General features: G+C 36.1%; 1 protein-coding gene across 1 annotated transcript in view; it reads right to left on the bottom strand.

The window, feature by feature from the left end:
* The window catches only part of USH2A (usherin), a 370,331-nt gene that overhangs the window by 173,695 nt on the left and 169,074 nt on the right, over positions 1-27,562 (bottom strand). Inside the window, exons 33-36 of the mRNA XM_005523335.2 lie at positions 11,885-12,044; positions 11,226-11,397; positions 7,039-7,186; positions 61-212 (exon numbers count right to left, since the gene is read on the bottom strand). Of these exons, the coding sequence (XP_005523392.2) occupies positions 61-212; positions 7,039-7,186; positions 11,226-11,397; positions 11,885-12,044 (632 nt within the window). The remainder of the gene's footprint in view (positions 1-60; positions 213-7,038; positions 7,187-11,225; positions 11,398-11,884; positions 12,045-27,562) is intronic.

Here is a 27,562-nt window from a genome sequence, read left to right as displayed (position 1 = left end):
CTGATATTCACTGTCATCTGACATTTATTACACTCCCAGAATGTAAATTAAGGTACTCACCAGTGGACCTAAAGCACAACCTTTTGCAGTACATGCCTGGACTCTGAAGGAATGCAGACTCCAAGGAGCAAGCCCATAAGCATAACAACTTAGCTGTGATGAATTTTGCAGCAGAACACCATCCATGTACAATCCATAGCTAGTAATAATACCTATAAAACAATGTGAGAGCACTCTGTAACCAAAAAGCTACAGAATTTAGAAGAAAACTAATGCTCCAGACACCAAGGCAGTAGTAGTAGTATTTCCAACTGTTTACAATTGAGCAGATACTGTTCAGCACGACTAAGCATGTAAAACTTAAAAGAAACATCGTCTTCCATCTTTAACTGTTGAAAACCTTACAAATGGACTGCATCTCTTTAAACAATTACACTATTCCAAAAATCAACCCTTAACAAACTTGCTTCTGAGTGGCAGCCAATATGACCTTGGAATGAGGAAAATTGAGGAAATTCTGGTTCACAGCCTACTCTGCATATGGTTTTTCAAACACAAAAAAATTATGTCACACCTTAACAGCTTTAGACTTAGAAACAAAATTTCCAATATTAATAAATGTGGAAGGAAAACTTAGGGCAGTGCTATAATTACAATAAAACAGTAACAAGTAGTTTTGTCACCCAAAACACCTTTTTCATGCTCATTCTTTATGATAACTACATCAGATTTTCAGTATTTTGCCAACAAACTACATTCTTCATTCATTTGGGGCTGGAGTGAGGTGGTTGGAAAATTTTATCCGCTTTTCTAAATGAAACCACAAAATAGTAATGATTACTTTTCCTTCTCAATATACTATAGAAAAATTCCTAAAGTAAACTACTCCTTGCCTATTCAATCTACAGAAAGAAAACATATTTGGAAACTAACACATTAGCAACATTTTTAGACAGAGGAAAGAATGGTCCTTCCTGTATAACTGGCTAACACTAACTAAAAAATTGCAAGTGATTGCTTATCTCATTTATAAGGAATTCAAAAACTTTGTTCTTCCAAAGGTGCATGGTAGGATGAAAAAAATATTGTACAGAGTTTTGAATTTAATGAACTAGAGACTTAAATTTACAGATTTGCTTAGACTTTGGAAATTGAGCTCATAAAGGAGTACTTTTTCTCAGGGATATTCCACCATCTTTCTCACTTCTGAATATTCTCCCTTTTTAAAAGTTATTTCAACGAGAAATTTTAAGGCAAATAAATGCAAAGTGATAGGAATCATTTGAAGTGATTTTAGTTCAGAGAATGTCTTCTAATGCTTCCATTCTAGGAAACAACTTTTATTGTAAAAATATAGCTCACTTTACCATTCCTTCCCTTAAAACTTACTTTTTTGAAACTACATTGAGGAAAATTCAGTTTGAAATTGAAAAAATATCTTCCCCTCTACAAAATGGAAAACTGCTTTGTAAATAAAAGTGTACACACAACTGTTTCAAGCGTTCTACTTCAAAAGATTTATATGCTAAACCAATGAAGAGCTGAGTATGGTAAAATGACTCACATGCTCCTTAATACTTTTCTCTTCTACAAAAGTTGAGAGGCTAAACTCAACTCAGACAGCAGAGATGTGTGTAGGAGCAGGTCCTGGAAAATCTCATGCTATCAATCTTACCACATTTGACAGGCTTCCTAAAGCAAAAATACCTTGTGGTTCTGTGTCTAGTTGATTGTGAAGCAGTAACATGAACGGCTGATATTTTTCCTACATTAAATAAACAAATGTGTTATATACAGGTATACAGTTTAAAATATTTTATTTACCTCAGAGGAAAATATGAATGCTGGCATTAAGGATGTATTTTACAGGGGAAAAATGTCAAACGTTAGGATGCTCTAAGCATCTACTATACCTGTAGCACTAACTCACTAACTCTTTTGAAGTATAGAATAGAATCATAGAATTACCTGTGCCTCAAGGGACCAACAAAGATCACCCAAGCCCAACCCCTGACGATGCACAGGACAACTCCAACAATCACATCATGTGCCTGAGAGCATTGTCCAAACACTTCCTGAACTCAGGCTTGGTGCTGTGACCATTTCTCTCGGGAGAGAAATGCCCAGCCACCCCCTGGGTGAGGAATCTTTTTCTAATATCCAACCTAAACGTACCCTGAGACAGCTTTATGCCATTCCCTTGGCTCCTGTCACTGGTCACCAGAGATCACAGATCAGTGCCTGACAAATCATTATTAATTTCTTTGATACTTATGGTAACAGAATTAATCATAATGAGATCACTTGGCATTAATGTTTTAAAGAGTTCCTAAAGCCACAGCCCTGAACAGCATCTGCACTTGAGGAGCAGCTTGCTCAACACTGTGAGCTTTTGTCCCGGTACTGTCAGAGAACAAATGTCTCTAAAAACCTGATCCATTTCCTCTTGATTTTACTTCCGCCTTTGCCTTGTAGGAACTGATGGAGAAAGGAAAAAAAGTTCCTTGTAGGAACTGATGGAGAAAGGAAAAAAAGTATGTTTCAGAAGAAAAGGGCTAATAGTCCATTTTTGAGATGTGAAGCCATTTTTTTTTAATTAGACAATAATTATTTTTTACTAGGGATGATAACTTTGCCCCCCTATTTCACCAGTATAGGTTTCCAAAGCATATAGAGAAAAAGTTCAAAGTTGGCCCAAAGTTAACAAACTTCTTGAGATTTGCTAGATATTGCTGAAGCTTGCCATGCACAAAATATTTAGACTCCAGGACTTTTTTGTAATTTACAAGGCTTCCTGAGCAACATGTGGCCACCATGAAAAGATGCAGTTCCTTCATAATTATGCAGTCTAGGTCAAATTTTCATTTCACTGAAGACAAAATCTCTATTGTCCATAGTACAATTATGTTTCACATTTGAAAAGAAATCCAAAAATGTAAATTAAACTTAAACTGAAGAAAGCTATAAAGTCATTGTCTTCTTCCTCCTTTCCTCTCCCTAGGTGAGGCCATATGATGTGCCAATGCTATTCAAGACACTGAAGAGGTTTTGAATCCAAAGTACTACACTTTAGTCTTAAGGTGCAATCTAGAGGTCAAATCTTAAGCAAACATATTTTTACCTATATCAATTTCACTGACTACAAACACCAGCCATCTCTCATAAGCACAAGGATTTGCAAGAACAAGTACTGGCTTAGTTCACTGAATAACTTTATAAATCAGTTTTTACTATACCTAATATTTTCCATAAAAATTCCACATGTCCTTGGAAGATACAGTCTGGATTTAGACTTGTTTTTATCTATGATGTGAACAAAAGGTGAAGTTTTTGAGAATTAACCAGCTAAGGAAAATTTTCAAGGATTTTAAAAAAGCAGATCTCAAACTATATGGCAAGATTATAATGGATGCACTCTGAAGAAGAGATCATTGTTTATCACAGCTACTAGAATAATGAAAGGTCAAAACAGAACATGATTTCACAAGCCTCTCCACACATTTCCCACATCTAAATGTTCAATATTGTCTATACTATCTACCTACATATGTGACAGGTGTGTGTAGAGTGGCAGAATCTGGGCCATGTCCCCTCAACCATTTTATTGTTGGATTGAAAATAAGACAAAATAAAATATTTAAAATATATTCAACATGCCATCTTCCAAAGTATTTTTTCTACTTGGTACATAAATTATATTTCTGAAGCAACTTTCAACAAAGAATTAAATTAATAATTTCCTATTTTTCTATGATTTCTTTTTCCTCAAAATAATTTAAATAGGCCTTAAATTCAACAAAAAAACTGTAACCCTGAAGTCTGATATCCGCATCTGGATAACACAAGCCTAGATGTTCTTGTACCTCAAAGCTTGTTCCCCCTCACTGTGCCATCTTTATGAAGAAGTCATGTAGGCTTTAATCCCATTTGCCACCTTTGGCCTCCAGGTCAGCACTTTAATACTCCTCAACTTTTTTCTAATTCATGGCAAGCAACTGGACCACATATATATGACGAGAGCATAGCAAAGTCTGTGCTGTCCAAACCTCAGGCAGCCCACACAACCCATTAGAAGCTGATAAGCCTCCTCAGCCCATGGAAATAAACTGTTGTACCTGTCAGGCAGTAGCAAATGAAAGAAGGCAGGAGGGAAAGGAATGGCCCCAGAGATCTAATAAGGAGATGACAATCTATGATATGCCAATCTTTGCAATTCTGAGGTTTCCACCTGAAACAAGGCCAAGTTTAGTATTTTTGACTAGCACCACTTTATGCCTAGCAGACTGAACCACACCAAGTTTCAAGCAATTCAGTTCAAAGAAGAAAACAGTTTCTATGCTTTAAAAAACAAACAAACAGAAAAACCAAGAATACACCAATAGACTGCTGAAGTAAGAAAATTTTAGGGAAAGCACCTAAGTACCTTCTGCTGATCTTTCTCAAATTTTAGTCTTCTCAACAATTATATTTTTCAGCCTCTTACACAGTTTTAAAACACTGACATAGTCAGCAATTATAAATGACACAGCCACAAGGCAGCCCAAAAGATGTGTTGAGAATGAGCAAAACAAAGCCACTGAAAAATGAAAACTTTCCTGATTAAGCACTTGCTCAGTCAAAAGTTTTAGTGTTTGTTTGCTGTTGGGGGTTTTCTAAATTCTTTTTAAGAAAAGGGGAAAAGGATGAAAATGGGAAATTGTGAATGAGAAAACATGTTAATAGATAAACCATAGAATCATTTAGGTTGGAAAGGACCTTGAAGATCATTGAGTCCAGCTGTTAATGCAGCACTGCTAAATCCACCACTAAGCCATGTCCCAAAGTGCCACATCTTTGCATCTTCTAAATACCTTCAGGGATGGTGACACAACTGCTTCCCTGGGCATCCTGTTGCAATCCTTGGCAACCCTTTCCATGGAAAGATTTTCCTTATACACAACCTAAACCTCCCTGGCACAAACTGAGGTCATTTCCTCTCATTCTATTGATTGTTACTTGGGAGAAGAGATTGATCTCACCTGGCTACACGCTCCTTTCAGGCAGTTGTAGAGAGGGATAAGCTCTCCCCTGAGCCTCCTTTTCTCCAGGCTAAACAACCCCAGCTCCATCAGCTGCTTCTCACAGGATCTGTGCTCCCCTTCTCCAACACTACTGCCCTTCTCTGGACCCAGTATAGCACCTCAGTTTCTTCATTTTTAGTGAGAGGACCAGAACTAAACACAGGATTTGAGGTGTTGCCTCACCAGTGCCCAGTACAGGGTGACAATCCCTCCCCTGGTCCTGCTGGTCACACTATTGCTGCTACAGGCCAGGATGTCACTGGCCTTCTTGGCCACCTGGGCACTCCCTGGCTCATTCAGCTCAGCCACTGTAGCCCAGCTCCTTTTCCACTGGGCCACTTCCCACCCAGCTGTGGAGCTGCCTGGGGTTGTTGTGACCCAAGGGCAGGACCCAGCCCTGGGCCTTGTTGAACCTCACAGCACTGGCCTTGGCCAACCGCTCCAGCCTGTCCAGGACCCTCTGCAGAGCCTTCCTGCCCCCCAGCAGATCAGCACTCCCATCCAATTTGGTAACATCTGCACACTTGCTGAGGGTGCACCAATACCCTCAGTGGTTTCCTAGCAAGCTGTTTACTGTATTTAAAAGGAGAGCCAAGCTGTATATAGCAAATGCTGTATTAAAAAGATATAACACCCAAATTTAGTCATGCATCCTAGCTTTTAGTTGTTTTAAAGGAAGCTTGTGGAATTATTTCTTAAATTCTAGGACTTTATGCTGTTGATATGCATGTAAAAAAATTACATATATATATATATATATGGAGACATATATTTATATTTACTTGATTAGTTAAACTTCTCCCTAAACTGGATTTTTTTACACAATGCAAGGATAACAGTATCAGGTCCTGAGACTACGTATAAAAAAATGCCTATTTCAGTGAAAATTATTCAGACTTTAGACTAAGCCATGTACATGACCTTCCTCCCCATTTCCTCCCCTCCCATCCCTTACCCTTCCCCTTTCTCCTGCCTCCTTGCCTTAGCCACACTGGCTGATGAGACATTAGTAAAGGGTTAGAAAGTTTCTAAGGGGCTATGAAGCAAAATTTTCCACAATGACTTCCATACAAAGAACCATAAATTACCAAATACATTATTTAACAGGTGACATATTCTTATTTCTTTCTAAATTTAATGTAAGACCTTACAGAATACAATCATCACTTTTGGGGGAATCATTTAAAATGTCTTTAGTGAAGCTGAACGAGTAGGATGTACTTTACCACAACTGAAAATGAAAAAAAAAAACTTGCAGGACAAAATGAAATTAATGTGAAACCACTGGGAGAAATAATGATATTTATTGAAATAATATCATGAGCCAATGAAGAAAAACATTTTTGATACTTCAAATTCAGTGATTCCTACATAGCATCACTCTGATTTTATTAGCATGCATGTAGCAGTGATTTAAACTGTTACATGCATAATAATAAAATCAGAGTGAATTCCAATGTAAATGATATTGTGCAACCCCACTAGAAAAGTAAAATTTGTCTAAAAGTTTTACGCACAGATGTTTCATAATGCAAAACATTTCTAAACAAAGTATACTGTTTAACTTTCACAGCCATAGAAATGTACAATTATATTATAAGTATGCAGAACACAAATCTAATTATTATTACATATCAATTAATGTGAAAGAAATTCTTCTCTTATTGGAAGGTGAAATTAATAACCTAGACTGATATTCTCCAAGAATGCCTATTCCTCAGCTCCGTTGTCCTGGAAAACATTGAACAATGAGATGCAGTACACAAGAATTATCAAAAGGGAGCACTTTTGAGCCACTAAAACTGCACGATGGGCTGAAAACCACAATCTCCCAGCTGCAGACAATGATACTATCTCAGGTATTTTATGTGCTAAAATGATCATTAAAAATTAAGCACCACATATAAGCTGCCATTTAGAATATTAATTTACCTTTACTAATCATCTTTTTAACTTGAGGCTAAAAGAGTTCACTTACCATTCGGATACTCAGGCTTAGTCCATGAGATGTTAAAGGAGTCAGATGCATATGACTGGGCTTTTGGAGCAGGAACCCCTTCTGGTGTACTCTCATCTGTTACAGCCGCGCTGGCTTCGCTTATTGAACACCCACCTCCAGTGCAAGCCTTAAAATATTAATCAGAACAAATAAACACCTTTCAATGTAGTACCAATAATTTTAACAATTATTTTTTGCCTAGGTTTCATTATTCTTCCACATCTAAACTTAGTAAGCCTGTGATTTTCAGGTAAGACACTTCTCTTAGCATAGACTTGTTTATCTCCTTTTTTAAGTAAGAGAATGTATAATAATGCATGATACTTAGTTTTTAGACATTCTATAGTTGAAACATTCTTCCGTACTTCACAACAGCACCCAGAGCATGTGCAATTATAATAGTGAAAATACACCCTATTATAAACCAGTATGTATTACATGTTTATGGAAAATAAAGTAAAATAATTTGTATTTCAGTTGCCAGAGAACAAATTGTTGACCACACAATTTTTATATTTTGCTTTCGATGTGAAATAATAAAAAGTGCAGACAAAGGTGCATATCACTCCATAGAACACTCTTTTAAAGTTTTACATGCACACAGCTATGGTCCATGTGATGTTTTGCCAATTATTTGCCCTAACACTGATGACAAGACTACACATGTTAAAAAACATACAAAAATATATATATTTGTACTGTATTTAAAGATTTTTGTGTTAAGTTATTGTTTATTTTCAGGGGTTTGTTTAATAATAAAATTAATCAAAACCTTAATGCAACAAATATTTGCATTTGGACATACATAAAACTTATGGAATTATCTGTGTTTTTCTAAGTTGTACATTTACTAAAGTGGACAAGTGGATCATCAGCACATAAGGAACCTTCCTCTCCAGATCTCCAGGAAGAGAATATTTCTCTCAACCTATTACATTTTATTTGAAAGGATTAACTTCAGTTTCCCGTTTCCCATTGTTTTTCAAATCAGAGAGCAGTCAAACATATTCCCTATGCCCTCCAAAACTGTATACTGATCCCAAGGGTAAAAGTAAGTATTGTTTGTAAATAAGAGACTCTCTTATACATAAAAATTGTTTTGATATCACTGGAAATTGCATTCCCAATACAACTAAAGAATGTCTCTATGTTCAGTCTACCAAGTAAAAATGAAAGAATGCAACCTCAGTTTTGGGAACATCCAAAAATTTGATTTACTCCAAACATGATAATGTTTATAAAAAAACCCCAAAATAGTGTCAATTTAGACAGATGCTCAGGTAACAATTAGGACTTTGGTAAGTAAAATATTTAAGAAAATTATCCTTCTGGAAAAGCAGAGTAGTCTTTGAATGATTCCACTGCCACCAGCTTCATGAAGAAGCCAAAAAAGAGCAGTTCTGGAAGGCCTCTTATTTATTCCTTATTGACTTGCTAATTAATTTCCACCAGGCTTACTTCAGCAGTGGAAAGTGTTTAATTTAAGGGCTTGGTAACAGCAGCCTTTCCATTCATTAATTTCTTGAATTTCATGTAGCTCAATTTTTGTATCTCTGAAATTTGCTGGGACATGAAGTTTCTGGTTCTTCTAATGAAAATCAGCATAAGAAAGCTCATCTTCATTTTAGGTAGTGGGATTTTATATCAGTGTATCAAAATGGAGTGGACATTTGGAAATCACATCCAGTGATGCTCAAAAGCCATGAAAACCTCCAACTAGACTGAGTTCCCACTTTGTCACTCTGAGAAACAGATTTCAGGTACAATTTAAAAAAATACCAAAGGAACTGGACAGCCAAAGGACAGATGCAAACCACATCAGATGACACCATGTAGGAACACTCCACCCAGGACCTGAGCCAGTTTACCCACACTGCGGCATCCTGAGGAGATACTGGCTTAACAGTTCAATCACAAAAGCACATCAGGAATACAAATATGAGTGACACCCTGGCTACTAAAGGCAGCTTTTCAGCTTTCCATTTGCGTTTAGACTGGCCTGACTCACACTCACCCAGCTTAGAGCATGAACAGAACAAAAACAAGTTCCTCTGCACTAGTCCATGGAGACATGACCTCACATCTTCTTGGCTGACTTTTGGAAAGAACCATTAGATTTTCTTACAAAACCTGTTGTATTCATTTATGATTAAAATTGCTGCATATTAAATGGCAGTAATCATTTCTGAAAATTGGTAGCAGCATGCAAAACTAAATATTTCCTTAACTCTCCTCAATGCAGTTGCATCAACTTTTCATACAAAAGTTAATGCAAACAGCCTGTGAGGTGCTGAAAGTTCTGCTCATGAGGCTCCTGGTTCCTGTGTTCAAGCTGCAATTTTTGATAACACAGAAACCAAAACAAATTTTTGAATGGATATAAAGCAAAATTAATAGTAACTGTGAAAAATAAAAAGGTTCTAGCTGATAGAAGTATTTACTTCTACACAAAAAAAAACCCAAAAAGAATAACAATTAAGTTAAATTTTCCACTGTTGACAGTTGTTGGGGGTATTTTTATTCTAAAAGTTTTGTTGAAATTCAGTTAAATTATATATGAAACACTAAATATTTCAGTTTTTTTCCAGGTGTGTATGTTTGATTTTATTTTTTTGTGGATTTAGTTTTTGTCAGGTTTTTTTATGTTTGGGTTTTTTTCCTTTCATAAAGTAAGATTTGGCTATATAACTTGTAAACTTAATAATACATTCTTCTCAAACCAGTCTAACTAATTCTATTTATGATGGAGCCAAAGGTTTTAAGAAAGCGATCACATCTCAAAGATATTGGGCTTTTCACATGCTTTCAGACTCATCATTTTCAAAGCTGCAAGGACACTTGGATCTTCTAACTCACCGATCACAGACCACTTTATTTTATCCAGGTAAATCTGGTTATCATTGTCACTAGAAGAAATTATCTTTTCCTAATTTCTGATTAAATGCAAATATTAAGGGGGGGATAAAAAATTACAAATAAATGAGAAATAAAATATAATTCGGTAACTTCTAGGAAATCTGCATATGCTGATGAAGCAAAACCAACACCTCCTCCTGCATCCCAAGGCAGAGCCACCAAAAGAAGCAGGCACAGTTGCTCTCCAGAGTGCAGCTGTTAATTCTTCCCTGATGCTCTCTCCTTGTGCCCCAATGCACAGCAGCTGGGCAGGAGCAGAGAAGAACTGTGGCACAGTGAAGGACAGCACAAAATCTTTTGTAATGAATGAATAAAAAAATCAAGGCATAAAATGCTTGTTGAAGTAGCATCTTAGTTTTGGACATGGCGCTATTATATATGCTAAGCAATTTACTATGCTGAAATATCCAGGCACAAATGAATTAATTCCAACATGAATCTAAGCTTTAATTAGACTGAATATCCTTGTTTTTTTCAGGTTCAAGTCAGATCCTTATCATTACCTGAAGGTAGTTTATTTTTTGTGGTATAATATTTAGAACATTCAAGAGCATGTTAAGAAAAATGAATGCATACCCAGTCTACATAAATGTAAATTTATTCATAATCAAGAGCAGAATATTTTTCTATGGCATTTATCAAAGCAAATATCCTTATATAGGTATTGTTATAAAATGAACAGTGTGCTTAAAACAAGGGACAATCCCCTCCTTTTATTCACATATTTTCAGGTTTGTTAGTGAGTTGAAGCTGTTCCATCTCATCACAAAATAAAGCCAATGATAAGGAAATGCAATGAAAACATTAAAGTCTTTTAAAATGTTTTGAATACACAGATTGCTACTTTATACTGAACTCTTCTATTTTCTTCTACATAGAGATTTTAAGATAAAAGAACAAATAGCCATGGTACAAAATATGAAAAGTTGACACTTCTAAATACTTTCAATATTTTCTTGTAAGCTAGGTCCAAGGAAACATTTTAAAATAATTTCATATATTTCTGCTCAATTCTTTATTAGTTATCCAATTTATCCTTGAAGAAAACCTGTATTCATATTACATACACATATTTGTGAGTCTGTTTCAAAACAAAAAACCTACTTTTGTTCAGCATGGCTCATCCACCTTAGCTTCAAAAAGAAAAGGTTAAACAAAGTGGACACAAGAGCCATTAAATATTAAGATGCTAACAAAGTCAGAATCATTTTCACCATTTTACACCTCTACTACACATCTTTAAAACTTACAGCTATTTTTATGAGGTATTCAGTACCCGGGAAAAGCTGTGGAATAGTAAAATCCAGAAAAAGTTCTGTACTGTTATAGATTACATTCCACTTTGTAAAATTCTGCTCATTGGTGGCCATATAAATTATATAGCGATGTAGGATTCCATTTATTTCTGCTGGTTCTTTCCATCTGCAAATAAAAGCAAAATATGATTAGGAACAGACCAAATAAACATTCAAACCATGCTGAAAAATGTAAGGCTTGGTTTAGGGGACTTCATGGGGTTTATTTTGAGAATTTGAAAATGTAGTTGTGCAATCATAAAAATAAATCTAAGCTATACCTCTAATGCAGTATTTGTACTCAGTAGATAAATGATTACACACAAAGCAGGGGCTACAAAAGGGGCATATCACCAGAACATTTCCTGCACTGAAGTTTGCAGGGGCTATGCCCATATGTAGGTTATACTGATTGCGTAAAGACAAAATGGAAATTAAGTTGGCAAGTGATAATCAGAAGGTTCACAGAACCACTAAACTAATCACTTCTATGCATTTAATCATAATAAATTTAATTTTATGTCACAAACCCTTCCCCTGATTGAACTCACTGGAATTCTTGAATAAACTGATGCACTATTGTGTTGTCAGAAAAAAAAGAAATCCTTACTTACTGTACATATATTGTTCTAGAATCCAAAACCGTCAGGACCGGGGCATCTACGTGAGATGGTGGCAGCTGTGCTGTAAACAAGGTGACCTGGGAACTGTTCGTACAGCCAGCAAGCGTGCATGCAGTGAGCACGAACTGGTGTGGTGTGAAAACCGCCAAATCTAGGGCAAAAAAAGAAAAGGAATTCATGTGGTCTATTCTTTTTAACTTGTTTCTCTGTAGCTTTCAGACACTAGTGAGTTTAGAAAACCAAGAGAAAGGGGGACCTGTATCTCTTAAATGTTTCAGGTTTGCCCCAGAGGAATAGGTACTAGATCTTCAGTAGTAGACAACTGCAAATTTTTACTACTCATAGATTTGTGGGGTGTGCTTTGGCTGAGATAACCCCACTGTACTTAATTTACACCAGAATGTGCATCAACCAGTCAAAAAAAAAAAAAAAAAAAAAAATGTAGGCACTACATACTACATCAATTTGCTACAGTGTCAAATGAACACCTTTTTTTTTTTTTTTTGAGATGATTAAATCAAATCAAATTAAATTAATGGAAAAACAAGTACAGGTTCATTAACACACCTGGATTATATATATATATTTTAAATGTGCTGTATGAAATATGAATGTCAAGCACTGATACATATGATTCACTCCATGCAGAATCCACTACAAGCATGAACACAAAGGAAGCTCATTGTTGCCACCACTCACACTGATCCGTTCTCTCTTTGCCTGTTTGTCTTCAGCTGCACAAACACCAAACACTTGAAAAATATATTCCAGCAAAAACAACCCATTTAATGCTAAAATGAAACAACTGTTCAATGGTTTTTAATTTTGAAGCTATCTTGAGTTTCAATTAACGCAGAAAATGGTGAATAAAATGTAGCATTTTTTCTGAATAAATATTCTAAAAGATCATATATTCTTCCCTATACTAATAAAGGAATGTTTGATAGAAAAATTGTAGAATACAAGTAATGCAGACATAATTTTCTAATATTTTCCTTTCTCTTTTTTCATTAAATACAGATCATAGACTTTAACAAGCAAATCTTTTAAGAAGGAATTTACAATTGAGGTTTTGGCAACATATAAGATATACAGGTAAAATGTTTATTCAATAGACACGCATATTCAGTACATCTGAAAAAGTATTTTCAGAGCCCAATAGTATCAAACTATATTTTTTTTTTACAAAATATTTTAAGCACAAATTTAAAAACTCCAGTTGGATGACAAAGACATCAACGAAGCAGAGATGTTGTAGACCCAACTTCTCTAACATTAGTTTTCCCCTCATATAACACCTCCAGTCCCTGCAGGAATGAAATTTCTTCTGATTCGCTCCACTCTCTGTAAGGAGAGAATGAACTCTTGCATTTTTATTGAAAATACCATATCACTCAGTGGCTTTGTTCTATAGAGCATATGGCAAAGTGTGAGTTAAAAAAAAATGCCACAGCTAAAAAAAAAATCCTCAAATGAATGCCTGTAACAGTGACATGTTTAATCAACATAATGGGACTGATTCTACCAGGGTTAAGCAGTGCTTAAGTCAGTGAGAGGGGGAAAGCACACTCCAGAACAGGTGCTCAAGCTGGCTCAGCATGCAGGGAAACTCCACGTACTACACTGGCTGTATTGCCTTCATTATTGTACACCTCCCTCGGTCACCTATTCCCTGCAGCTGCCGTAAGAGAAGCCAGAAAAAGTGCAGATGGAGCTGAAAGTCTGTGACACAAGTATTACATATTCCATGCTGTGGGTGGGCAAACAAGTGACCAGAAGGATTTTACTTTCAGCAATCCTAAAATGAATAGATGAAAGCAATTCATGGAACCTATATAATACATAACCTTCTAGATACTGATTATGCTTTCTTCTCTCAAAGTTGAAAGTATATGTATGGTAGGGCTTCACCAAGAAGAGTGAATATAACCCAAGGGAAGGGAAAAGAAAAAGTTGATTTCTCCTTTTCCATTTGTTTATGGTGGATCACTCTTCTCCTTCTCAGTGTGGGGTATTTTTCTCTCCTTTATGGAAAATTACACACCTGGAACTACTGTTTTCTGAAAGGTAGCTTGTACTGAAGCCCTGATTTGATGCAGACTGTAGCTGATGAGACTACTGGCAGGCATATGTTTGTGGAAATACCTTGTGTAATTTGAAGAGGGAAGAATTTTTTTGAGGATTAGGAGAATGGAAGATGGGAAAATGCTTTATTTCCCTCCCCCCGCCTTGAAAAAAACAATTGACTATAAGTTACCCTGTGTGTCTCAGTACCAAGAACAGAAAAAGCAAAAAGAAAAGACAGGGAAACATGTAAAGTTTTTAAAAAATAATAACAAGGAATGGAAACACAGCACATATGGGCACAGAGATCATTTGAGATCAGGTGATAAACATACTCAAAGGGGAGGGAAGGATAGGAGAGTTTAAAAAATAGTTGATATATAAAATATGTTAAAAAGCAATGTGTCACCAGAATCTAAGAAAATCTTTATTTCTCATCTTGATTTATTAAGACCAAAATATTTTGACAACTAAATAGAAAGTTTCAATGGAATCTCAAAGATTTAGTTAGGATAAAGGATAAAAAGAAAAATTAAATTTGTATAAACAGGAGAAGAAAAAAAAGAAATTCAAGACTTAGCAATGTCAATCAAGGTGGAAGCTTTGCCATCATTAAAATCTCTCCATAGATTTCAGTGTTTGGAGCCAGGAAACATAGGGTAGGCAGTATTTTTAAGAGATTAGAAGCAGAAACTGACAAACTGAATTAAAAAATCATATTACTTCATAATCAATACAAGTATTCATCAGAAACTAATTTGGGAGATATTTTCCTATTTCAAGTTCAGTATTTCATAACGGATCACTGGATTCAAACAGCTACGGGTACAAAGATGAATTTGAAAGAGGGAGGAGGTTCTTAAAACTACAAAGCCACTGTTTGTCAAGGTCCTCTAGCAACAATGCCTTGCTTTCCATTTGCTTGATTGCATGATTTGCATAAGATCAAATGTAGGCAGTTGTAGACATGAAAAACAGATCGCTCTCAAAAAACATTAGAAACAGATCCACAAGCATTATGTGGAAATGTGTTACAAGAAAATGCACCCCAGTGCATGGAAAACTCAGCAACTAAAGGCAAACAAAGTATAATTTACAATACATGGTGTGAATTATATGTTATTTTACAATTGATTTCATGTTGTTGCTGGACAAATTTCATTGATCTCAATTTACAAGACAAACCCAGTAAGGACACAATTACTACTTCCTATTGATAATAAGGACATAATTACTACAATTATTTTAAACCTACAGCAAAACCTGAATTTTTTTCCTTAAAAATTTGCTTGATCAGGTTATATTCCAATCTGTTCCACAATTCCGGTTCCCTGAGTTAATTTAAAGATCAAATGTTTCTTATTTCAATATTCCAATAACTACTCACTGAAAACACTTATTTCTTACCAATATAAAGCTAAGCCTAGAAATTATAGAAGTTCACTGATGAAAAAAACCCCCTGAATTCAGAATTTGGTCTTGTTCTTATTTCTAGACTCAGAAGAGCACAAAACATGAAAAGATAAAGATCCTCTTTTTAGGGTACAGGATTCCCTCAAGTCATCATATTTAAGTAGAAGGTAGACAGAAAAATAATTCTGCATTTTTCGTGCCAAAAACAGAACAAAGGAAGAAAACTAAAATAAAATCCCACGTATCTGCTTTAAACCCATTACTTACTTTCCCTGAAGAAAAAGGTAGAGTGAAGGGAGAGGAAGGATCAACCTGCCTTTTCATCTCTTTGACCTCAGAGACAATACAAACTAAATAATTTTCTAACTCACACATCAGCAAGAGAATTGTGAACTGGTATTGGCATACCACTACATTTATTATATATGTGGGGTGTTTGGACTAACCAACTACAGTGGTTGGTATCCCTCCAGTTTCTAATAACCACCTGCATAAGTTCTGAGAGCACAATCAATGCATGAGACAGAAAGAATAAAGAATGACCCTGTTTGCATGGTCAATAAGAACACTCACTTGCTTTTATCAAATTTAATGGTTAGTCATTGAAAGATAATATGCAACACTACAGTGCCACTTTTAGCATGAAAATAGAGAGATGTTACTAAAAAAAGTACAAAAACATAATTAGTACAGTCAAAAAACAAAAACAAAAAAACAAACAAAAACGCAACCAAAATTAGAGATTTAACAAAACATGAGCTTTCCCATTTAGTTTTCAGAATACACCCCAGTTGAAAAATAATACAGTAATGATAGCTAAAATACTTTAATTTATCTGTAACAATTGTATTTCATATTCAGATTGACTGCAAGAGAGCCACACACCCTTCTTGCTCCCCTCTTCCTCCCTATTTCCACTCTCCCTGGTTTCAGGCAGCTACTGTAAGGATCAGAATTATCAACATCCTATCTTGGTGAGCACTCACATGACTTGGGCAAGGAACCCCACATAGTTTCTCAGGAAAATAATTGAGACAATAGTTATCCCACTGCTATATTCAAAGGAAAATGATTCAGCCACATTGTAGCAAGGGATTGTTAGCAGCACACCAACAAAAACCTGCTGAGAGAGTTTGAAAATGAAAAACTTCCAAAGAATTCCAATCACCACGTAGTTTATGTAGGTACACTATACAAACACTTCAGCTCATTACTCACCTCCTTACTCTGTTCTCTCATCTTCTTCCTCACAATCCATTACAGTAACTCATTGTAACTTAATATTTAATTAGAAGATAAACTCCTTGGGACTATAAATCTGCACCACCAAATACAACCATGTCCCCTTCTGATTTCTCTACACCACCAAAAAATCCCAGACATCTAATTCAGATGCTAAGTGTCAAGGCTGCATTATCAGGCTTGCTCCATTAGACACCATTAGTAGTCCTCTTGCCTTCCACCATTTCCTGAAAGCAAGCAACAACTCCTATTCAACTTTTAGTACAGTATATTCTACTTTCCTTATTTATAAAGCACCAAACACTTAATTATATTGACTCTCAAAGAGCCATCACTAATGGCCAACTTTCTCTGGAAGGATATTATACTAATGCTGCATGATTTCATAGATTTGCAAACCCCACACGACACTCATCACTTCCTTGAAAATATTTCAGGAAAAATAAGGTGTCACAAATGACACCCTTAGGTACTTCAGGCAACTCAATCAAGACAAAGAAAGTGTTCATGTACCTAATTGTGTAAATTAGCAATGGATGGCCTTCCACACATGCAACTGGCCCTTTAATTGAAGAAAACATCTATCTTCCAAAAGAGTAGCAAATTCTAACATATTAATTAATAACTAAGAACACTTATGTTATTCTATAGTGTTACAGAGTGACAAAATTTAAATAATTTTGTGAAGTCATTAAAAACAAGTGCAAGTAATAAAGAGCAGCAAATAAACCCAGGACCACAACAATTTCCACAAAGCACCATAAGCTGTTGTTCTGCTGTAAGAACAACAGCAAAAACTTTGACATAATGGCACATAGACAAAATAACTTGGCTTACAGCTGGCCAACAAATGCTGATGTGTTTTAGAAACTATTCATTTAGAACTAATTGTCTCTGGTTTTCCAAATTACTTATAAAGGAAAAAAATTCTTATTGTGAGGGTGGCAAGACACTCTGCTGCCCAGAGAAGCTGTGAATACCCCAACCCTGTAGTGCTCAAAAGCCAAGCTGGACAGAGCTCTGAGCAACCTGCTCTAGTGAAAGGTGACCCTGTCCACAGCAGGTCCTTTCCAACCCAGGCTATTCTATGATTCTATGAAATCCTCATTCCTTTTGAGACTTACGCACTTCAGAAGAATTTAGGGAACTTCCAGGTCCCATCTTACAAAATAAATAGCATAGCACAAAACCATTTAACATATGGGAACATTAAAACACAACAGTTATTCATTGGACTGTGTAAAAGAGTTGCATTCAAGAAGAAAAACCCTTTGGCACAAATGTGAAAAAAAAGATCTTTCATAATTTCCATCTGCAATGATTTCAAGAAATTATTAAAGATTTTACATGCCTGAAAATGGTTCCACTTTTGGAAAAGAGACAGCTCTGAAGTACCTAAAGGCTTTTAAAGATAATTATGTTTTAACAGAAAATATTATAAAGTTTATTTGCCTTCACATTTAGTAACAGTGTCTCTTGGTTATGCTCTTATACCCTTAATTGTTGCACAGTAAAACTCTCTGCTGCTTATTGTCCCAAAGTCTTGTAACTTCTTTGAGCCAAAACTCATTCCTCAAAAGTTAGGTTTCATCCTGACCAATTCACAAGGCCACATGAACGTCCATTCCTGATTAATGGGTTCCATTGTTTCTTTTTATTTTAGAGAAACTATTTTAGTTTTAACCTTCCTTAGATAGGTTCGCATTTTTTTATTTACACATTATTCCTATGCCTATTATTCCCATCTGATTGTAAAAGCTGGAGAGCAATGATTTCGGTCTTTTATTTTAAAACCACATCCCTGAGACAGCTATTGTGGGAACATCTTCCAGGCTGTTCTTACTCTCCAGTTAGAACACACTATCTTGAAATCCCAAAGGTGCTCAGCTGAAGAAAACTCAAATCATGTGGAATGTTCCACACCACATGGTTTAGAAAAAGAAGAAGGGTCACATTAAAGAAGAACATTTAAACTTTTCTTCAGACTTTAGCACTTCTGCCTAAATTGCTTGTGTGAGTCTGAAGTCATCATGTCACTGATCACAGAAGAATCACTTTGGAACCCTCCTTCCCATAACATCCCTGACATGTTTTCCTCAGACCCATCAGCATCAGTCACCATCAGAAAAATATGGAGGTGTTTTGGAAGGTTTTTCAAAAGCTTCTCTTGCTGCCAAAATGACGAAGAGCCGGTCAGTGCAAACATTCAGCATCAAATGAAACTACTGAACCTCCAAGTTACTTCTTTGCTGACTAGAATTAAAACCATTCACTAGTTTATTTAATTATAAAAGCTGGACATATAAAGTGAGTTTGAAGGTCAGAGTGGGACAAAGAAAGAAGATGAAGCACATTAATTTTTACCAGGCACATGAAGAGAAGTAATTGTAGTCAATAACGCTATCTTAGTTTGATGTCCCTCTTCCTCATTTCTTTACACATCATATGGAATGAAGATTTTAAGATTTAAATGAAAATTTCCATTTATGAATGCTTCCAATCCATCCACTGTATTTCTTATTCCAGCTTAAATAGAGATGAGTTGTTAGTATACATCCTAAGAACCATAATATTTCAGTCAATGTTTAGCCCAAAAAGTGAAAAAGGAAAAAAGTGTGGCTTGACCATTTTACCTCTGCATTACTTCAGCTTTATATTCACAGCTGAAAAATATATTTGCAGGAGGCAAATACATTGCAAATTTGAATCCCAGATACCTGCATCTATAAAAATGGAACTACTCTGGATTCACATTAGTATGACCAAGAACCCTGTGGCTCACCAGCAGAAGTACATCCTATATTCCCAAGCAATTCCAATCTTGCTGAAGTGGGAGAAACAAAATTCAGACCTACCTAACATTTGGTGCTGAGGTAATTGTATGAACAGAAGTGCCAGGCTGCCACTTTTACAACCCACAGAAGAACACATACAAACATACCACTGTGGGAAGTAAGATGTGGTTATATATGAATATAAGGTAAGCAACAGGAACTATTACTATCCATTTTATATAAATCAATAGTGCAGTCTCATCTGGAGCAGCATATATTACAGAGTGCAGAAATAAAGTCTGTCTGGAAAACAGCACTGAGAGCAGAGACTTACAAACCCTTTCTTAGGAAGAGAGGCTACAAAAAAGCAACCTCAGAGAAGGAAACAAAGACATACCATAGAGGGGTATAACATAGTAAGTGCTACATAGAAAAGCAATTAGGATGCTTTGTTCCATGAATTCCCTTTCAATAACAGAGGGGGAGTGGGGAAGCAGGGAGGGAAAAAGGACATGCAATAAATTCAGAAAGTGGAATTTTTAGAGATACTCATCCCACCTAAAGTCATAGCACATCTACTACTGCTAACAAGATGATTCAGTGTTATCTTTGTAAATGAAACTTGAGGGAGAAACATTAAGTATCAATATGTTTTTTAAATTATTTATATAAGCATCAATATAATTTGCAAATTTGTGCAACATTCCTGCAAGATTTCTATAGTTCTCTCTTTGTATCTGAGGCAACTTAGAAGTCTTTAATACTGTATTTAATTTTATTTAAGTTTTTGTGCCAAGCAAAGAAAAAGAGGGATGGGATAAAAAAATTAATTTCCAAAATAAATATTAGACAATTTTACTTGTATATTTTTCTTACTAGAATTTAATATGCATACTAAATTACAAAATACTATTTTAATGCCAAAACAATTGTCTTAATCAACAAAAGCCAATTCAGTAAACAAGCAGAAGCTTAAGAAAACACACTCAACACTAGAAATTGGAATCTAAACAATAAAACTACAACAAGGGATCTTTGAACTGCCATCAACTACAGGTTGATTAAACTAATGATTTATAGGTTGCAAGTTTTATTTAATAATATCTGCATTTTACACCCATGATGAGGAACTTTTTGCACCATTTTGTATAGACCCAGGCATGTGAGATGATTAGAGAGCAATTCTCACCATTCAGGCAAGCCATCACGTAATTTAAGAGTTTCTGTGGAAGAGATACTATCACCTTCCTAGGACCAGAACAGCTCTGTATTCCTGAATTATAGTCAGAGGATAAAGGAGTTTGCCAAAACATTAGAGTAGTGCTGGAACAAGGATAGTGGGAGGACTCAGCTTCTGAGCACTGCTCCTAAACAAGACAATTTATAGCAAGTTAAATCTGTTGCAAGACTACAAAAGCTGAGCTAGTTTTCTGCTGACCATAAAATAAGCAGCACAGTAAAATAGTGTATTTCTAGCTGCTCTTCTCTCTCCTTAGTAGAACAAGCAGCCCAAGCTGCAGAGTCATTAATATGGTCAACACGTGGTTGGGCAAAATTATTTGGATTCCTTATTTGGGGAGTTTTGTTGTTTGTTTTTTTTTTCTTTCATTTAATTTTATATTTACTTTCAAAACACAGACACAAAAACAAAGGAAAAAAAATGAAAAGCCCGAAGTTTTTTTTAACTTGACATGTTGCACTACCCAGTTATGGCATGTAGTGTCAGTAATGCCATCAGATAACATAACTGCCACAATCTGATGTGATGCATTAAACTGGGATTACCAGAATAAATCATATTTGTGGGTGCACAGATCACAGGTGGTGCAGTCAGCTGCTGTGTATTATGGCATATCTATAGGATGTGCAGATTAGGATATAATGTCCAGAAGCTTGTTCTCATTTGTGAAGTGCTTTGCAACCATAAGTCAATAGTAAGGAGCCACAAAACAGTTATAATGGCATAAACCATCATCAGGGAAAAATACAAATCGATCAGTGCCAGCAATATAAAAGGAAGAGCTTGCATCTGTCCCCAGTCTCATAAATTCAGTGGTTGTTGCAGTCTTCCTCCGTCCCACATGTACTTTATTAACAACAGTAACTATCATAAATAATAATAATGCAGAGTAGTTTATTTCAAGATGAATGCTCTTCTTATTATCTGTTGATCCTGTACGTTATTTCTTACAACATGCCTGTGTTCCTCCTGTAAACGGGAGGGCAGAGCTAGCTAAATTTATTGTTTGAAGTTTATGCCTTTTAATTGGCAACAGTGTTATGCCCAGAAAGTCATCTATGTAAGCTCTTTGAAATATCTGCATACCTTAACCAGCATGTTAAGCCTCTACAAGGAGGCATAGAATTTACATTCTACTGCGTGCTATAAATAAGTAATAAGAACAGATTAGAATTATGCATTTACGCCTACTTGTGAGAGTGAGATGCATAATTCACAAGTGGTAAACCCTTAAGAGGCTTTCGTACTTCACCCCACCCCTCTCCTTGCTTCAGTCTTGTCTGTGTAGAACACAGTACTTTGTTCAGTCCCACTGTTCAACAATTTTAATTTTTTTTTTTCAAGATAGGTCATTTAGGTTTTATAATCACTTCTCTCTTGCAGGAGAGCAACTGACACTATGTTAGTTGTCATTTCTGGGTATATGCCCACATTAAGTTACATTATTGGTATCATCTTTATGAGTTCTCTTGTGAAACTCAGGGACACAGCTAAGAAAACACAGGACTTACAACTGAAACTTCCCTATGCTTCCCTAGCACTGTCCATTAGAGCAAGTCCAAAGCAGGACCACCAGGTTGGGATGGAGCACCTCATCTCAGAGGAAAGGCTAAGAGATTTGAGATTGTTCAGCCTGAAAAGGCTTTGGGGTGATCCAATTGCAGCCTTCCAGCACCTGAAGGGAGCCTGCACGAAAGACAGAGAGCACATAGTGACAAGGGGGAATGGATTCAAACTGGAGGAGAGTCAGTTTAGATTAGATTTTTAAGAGGAAGTTCTTTACTCTGAGGGTGGTGATGCACTGGAACAGGTTGCCCAGAGAAGCTGTGGCTGCTCCCATCCCAGGAGTTCAAGGCCAGGATGGATGGGGCTCTCATCATCCTGGTCTAGTGGAAGGTATCCCTGTCCATGGCAGGGAGTTGGAACAAAATGATCTTAAAGGTCGCTTCCAACCCAAACCATTCTATGATTCACAGTTAACATGACATACTGCTCCTTTAGTCAGACCTCCTGAAAGAACAGACTAATCTCTATGTCAATTCACATCCTCAGCTTCTCTGCTGAAGCCTGAAAGTACCTGTTGCAACCACAGTTTTTATGATAGCACATGAAGGCCACAGATTTTCCCAAAAACTGTGGCTTTTCCCCACAGCATTTCTACCTCCAAAAACTCTGTTACCCAGTGACAAGGTGTAGAAACTAGTTGCTTTACTGTTTTTTGGTTCTCTGTCTGCAGCACTACAATTTTGATTCATGTACCTCCTAAAAAAGCACCACAAGGGACAGGCTCTTTGGTGAAGAAGTTTCCTTGTAATTTCTCCCAGCTATTTTGAACTTAGTCTATTTATCTACCTGGATTTTTCCTTTGTCCTGCATGCAAATATTTTAAGTTATTTTCTAGCTCTATTTACCATTTGTTCATTTTGCCTTGATCCCTGCAGGCCACACTTCATATTTAAGCCAAGACTTGTACCTCTTTTTTATGGTAACATTTCTTATTTATTAATTTTTTTACCTATTCAGAGTATCTCACTTTATTTTTAGTTTTACTTAGAAAGCTTTCTCTGCTCTTTTTATCTGCCTGTAACCATTGGAGAAAGACTTCAATTGCACCTGTATTTTGATTCCCAGTACAATTTAACAGCTTAAAAATTGTTATGTGACATTGCAATGACGAAATTAAATCCCAAGAGTCATACCCCAAAACATTCAAAACACATTAGTTGAAATGTTTAATCTAACTTATTCTTGAGCTCATGAAAAGGCTAGCATGCCAGCTCATGAGAATATTTAAAAATTCTTGTCAGTTGGATTCAATTTTTATTCCTTGATCAGAACAAAAATTACTAGCACTATTAAAATAAAGTGATCATAAACAGCTCCAAAATTGAAGTTAATAATGAATCCAGCTTTCAAAAGGAAGCTATTGACATACTGCATCAGCATCATTATTGATCATTTCCTAAATTTTCAGCATTTCCCCTAGAACAGACTGAAAATGTCACTCATGCATCCTTTGTGTGAACTCCCCCTGTCTAGCCAATGATCCTGGATAAGTGAGACATGAGGATCCAGAATCTCCTGATAAAGCAAATTCTCTGGTCACCTCTGAACAACCTCATGTAGCAGCCATAAACATACCCCAACGTGCAAAAAAATAGAAATCAAGATATGCAGCCTGTAAACATGACTTAAATGCACCTCTGTAATCATGGAACCTGGCATGTCCGAAGCAGCCAACACAGAAATAACAATGCTTATCATCCACCTTTCTATCAATCTTAAGACCACAAGTCTAAACCTTACTTAAAGCACACTAATCTGATGTTCTTCTTACATGTTTAGCTTTATGTTCACTTGAATATTTTTTCCTACTAGTTAATTTCCTGGTAACTCATCCCTTTAATGTGTCACTCTATTTATACAATAAAAACCATGGAAATAAAAGAAAGAAAAAGAGGAAATCCCCAACAGCTTTCAAAGTCCAACTACAATCTATGTAAAATGCTTCAATCAGAAATAAATCATCATAAAAATATATATTCCATAGAAGACTAGTGAAAAGCATGATGGATTTCAGTTCTGACTAAAAAAGGCTATTAAGCTTTATGTAAACAATTTAAGCAATCAGTGTAGAAGCCTAAGTTAGATTTCTAGCAGTGATAAGAGGAAAGGAAGTATCCTAGAATGCCTCCCATGTTTTTTGGGACAGGATCCATTTGTTTCATATGTTTCTACATAACTTAAGAGGATAGAGGAAAAGATTTTGAAAATACATGAATACTCCAATCATACAAACCACCAAGCATTTTTGAAATCAAATTCACATCCAATTATTTTATGGCCTGATAACACACAGTTTTGTATTGTTCACATACAAGACAAGACCTTTTAAAGGTGGAAAATACTCAGAAAAGTCTGGACTTACATTAATTGGTGAAGTATTTTAAAAATGGAAGTTCTAAGAAAGTTTATCAGACTTATTGAAATTATAAGTCTGAAACACATGCAAAAATCAAAGATTTCTCTTTCCATAAATTTGTCTCCTTACAGCTTTCAGTTTTTTTTCAATAAATAAAGTGCTGAAAATATTTCAGTAATGGTAAATGACTCAACACCCTCATGGTCATGGATTTAGTAAAAGCAAGGAAAGGGGAAACCCAGATGGGAACCACCTAGAAGTTCTGCTGTGGTGTTACCTGTCTGTACATTGTTATAATTTACCAATATTCCACTACTGTGAACGAATGTTGGGATATACCAGGTACAGAGACAAGGATCCGTTTCTAGCACTAACCAAAGAAGAACACATGTACTGCTCTGTCAAGTTATCACAGCTGATAAATCAACACAGTTTGTAATGCAGCAGCATGGAATAAAATATCTATTTCATATTAAATATTCATCAACTGTTTAGCAGTTCAGGAGACCAAATGTTCCCAAATTAATAAGGAGAACTATGAGTATCTTTCCCAGGCCATAAGGAAAAGCTCAGAAGCTTCATTATGCAGCTGGCAATATCAAGAAGGCTGCCCCACTCTATCCAAGCCAATTAAGTTATGGCTAAGCAAGGTTTGTCTTTATAAATGGATACCTAGAGATTCTAGCAGAAGCAGCAGGTTTGAGCTTAGTCCATCTTTGCAAGAGGTATCATATCTTTATTTATCTGAGTCCAGCATTATTTGAAACTAAGCATAAATCATTTACCAAGCATCTCAGAATGATCCTGGCAAAACAAAAAAAAACCTTTTAGAAAAGGGAAGATGCTTTTCTTGCTTTAGAAATATATTATTTATAATTTCAACACAAATCCTTGCACAATTTCTGATGTTTTCTAAAGCACTTAATGAAGCTGTGACTGGATGAAAACTCATTTTATACAATAAGCTTCTGTGTCCGTTTTATCAGAAAAATTAAAACCTAAACAGAACCCACCATTTTGTTTTACCAGCTGCAGGGAAGCCACAATTACCAGGCATACTGCTGAAAATAATATCCCACAAAAAGTACTTCAGGCTATGCACAACACCGACAAAAAAGCATATCCTAGTTCTTGCAAATCTTAAAGAATTTCATTATGTTTAGAAACAAATAGTGGTCACCATGAAACAACAGCTCACATTTGTGACAAACTGTGACACTTGATGTGAAGCTCTCAGTGATGAAAGACCAAATGCAGAGAAATAGATCAGCCCTTTAGAAAAATGCAAGAGCAAAGCAGACAAGATTTGGCCAATTTACCCAAGAGAGGTATACACACACAACTTGATCTGAGAAAGTAACAAAATAAGAATTTGCCAGCTAACTGCAAAGAGGGTATCTTGGAGAAGACCTACAAATCCACATGCCAGTGCAGAACACCTACAAGACAATTATATGTGGAAAACAAGAAGTAAGTTCTGCTGACAGATTAAAAAAAAAAAGAAGAAAAAAAAGAAAAAAGGCTGTAAGGTTGTAAATATATATTTTACAAATTAAACTCAATGAACCCTTGATTTAAATGTGTCCTCAGTAGACACTGTCTTCTGAAGAAACTTCAGCATCTTTAAATTTGCTTACCAGTCTAGATATTGAAGGAGAAAATACAGAACAAAAAGCTTACATAAGTCTAATTCTGAGAAATATTTGAAGTAATATCATAGGATAAAATAATATGGAAGTTTTACATTTTTTAGGGGCTTTATTTCTTATCATGGAATTTAAACAAGCCACGAAATCAGTGTTTTTCTTCTCATTGTATAGAAAACAGAGCCCATAGGCAAAATAATTCTTATGTGCCAGAATGGAAAGGATAGAAAAAATACTCTCCATGTTCTACAGCTATTAGCTCTGGAGAAGCTATTTTGCTCCAGTTCACTTCGGTACATACGGAAGACTGGAAGGTCCCAATCACTCTCATTTTATAATTTGTCCTGCATTTTAATTACTAGAAAGTGGTGCTCAAGTAACCTGAGAGCTCAGCAATTCCAGCAGGGTTAGCGTGAGTTCTCTCTTGGCTTGCTGTGTTACCCAAATCTGATCAAAGGACAAGGACTCCAGAAGCTTGTCCAGCTGTGGTTTTATAATGACACCATTAGGTTTTGCTCTATAATCAAGGTCCCTAAAAGTCTGTGTAGCTTCAGGCTTAATATCTGCGACAAGGTTAACTGAAATCTGCAGCAAGGATAACTACTTTAGCAGATTGTATCAGCAGGAAATATTTAAACACTATTTAAAAGGATTTTAAATAAGCAGATTTTATTTAACACTGCACTAATGCACTGCAATAGAAAATGATACAACAGAGCTGCTACAAATAAACATAATGCTTTTACCCTTCCCTTGCCCCCCTCCCCTCTAAATTCCCCAGATGTGTATTATTAAGTCCAATGAGTGCACCAGATCTTTCCGTCTGAATTTGAAATACCGGAACGCCAGGCTCAGACAGCCCATTTGCCCTTTGGTTTTGTGCCTGCTGAATCTGCATTCTGGGTCTGTGGAATTAATTACGATAGCACCGGTCACCGGCAATGTCAGTGTTGCCACTTCAGGTGTATCAAATGTGCCTTCTTACAGGCCTAGAACTCTTAGAGGAAGGCAGCTCCTCCTGTAAGGCTGGTGTACCCTGCCCTCTAGTGCCAGGTGCACCTCTAGATGTTCACTTAAATGCATGCCAGGGCCAGGATAGAGCCTGGAGCAGTAGGCACTCTTCATAAGCCATCCTGTATGACTTACCAGCTGGGTATTTTGCTAAACCAAATGTAAGCTGTCGTCCTGGCACTGTTGCACAGTAGTGCAAGACCCTAAAATAAGGGTGAGACACTGGGCCATGTTTCAGATAACCAATTCTAACCACAAAAAAGTGAAGACTTTTACTGCTCACCATGGTGTTAAAGAAATCTTTGTTTCACAAAAAAGTGAGGAATTGTGACATTCAGGGTTGTAATATCTATAAAT

The sequence above is a fragment of the Pseudopodoces humilis genome, chromosome 3 (assembly GCF_049639895.1).
Source record: "Pseudopodoces humilis isolate 2021_Gansu_Grassland_sample_001 chromosome 3, ASM4963989v1, whole genome shotgun sequence".
NCBI classification, from domain to species: Eukaryota; Metazoa; Chordata; class Aves; order Passeriformes; family Paridae; genus Pseudopodoces; species Pseudopodoces humilis.
The sequence above is the reverse complement of the archived record's forward strand: the minus strand, read 5'-3'. Positions and strand labels throughout refer to the sequence as shown.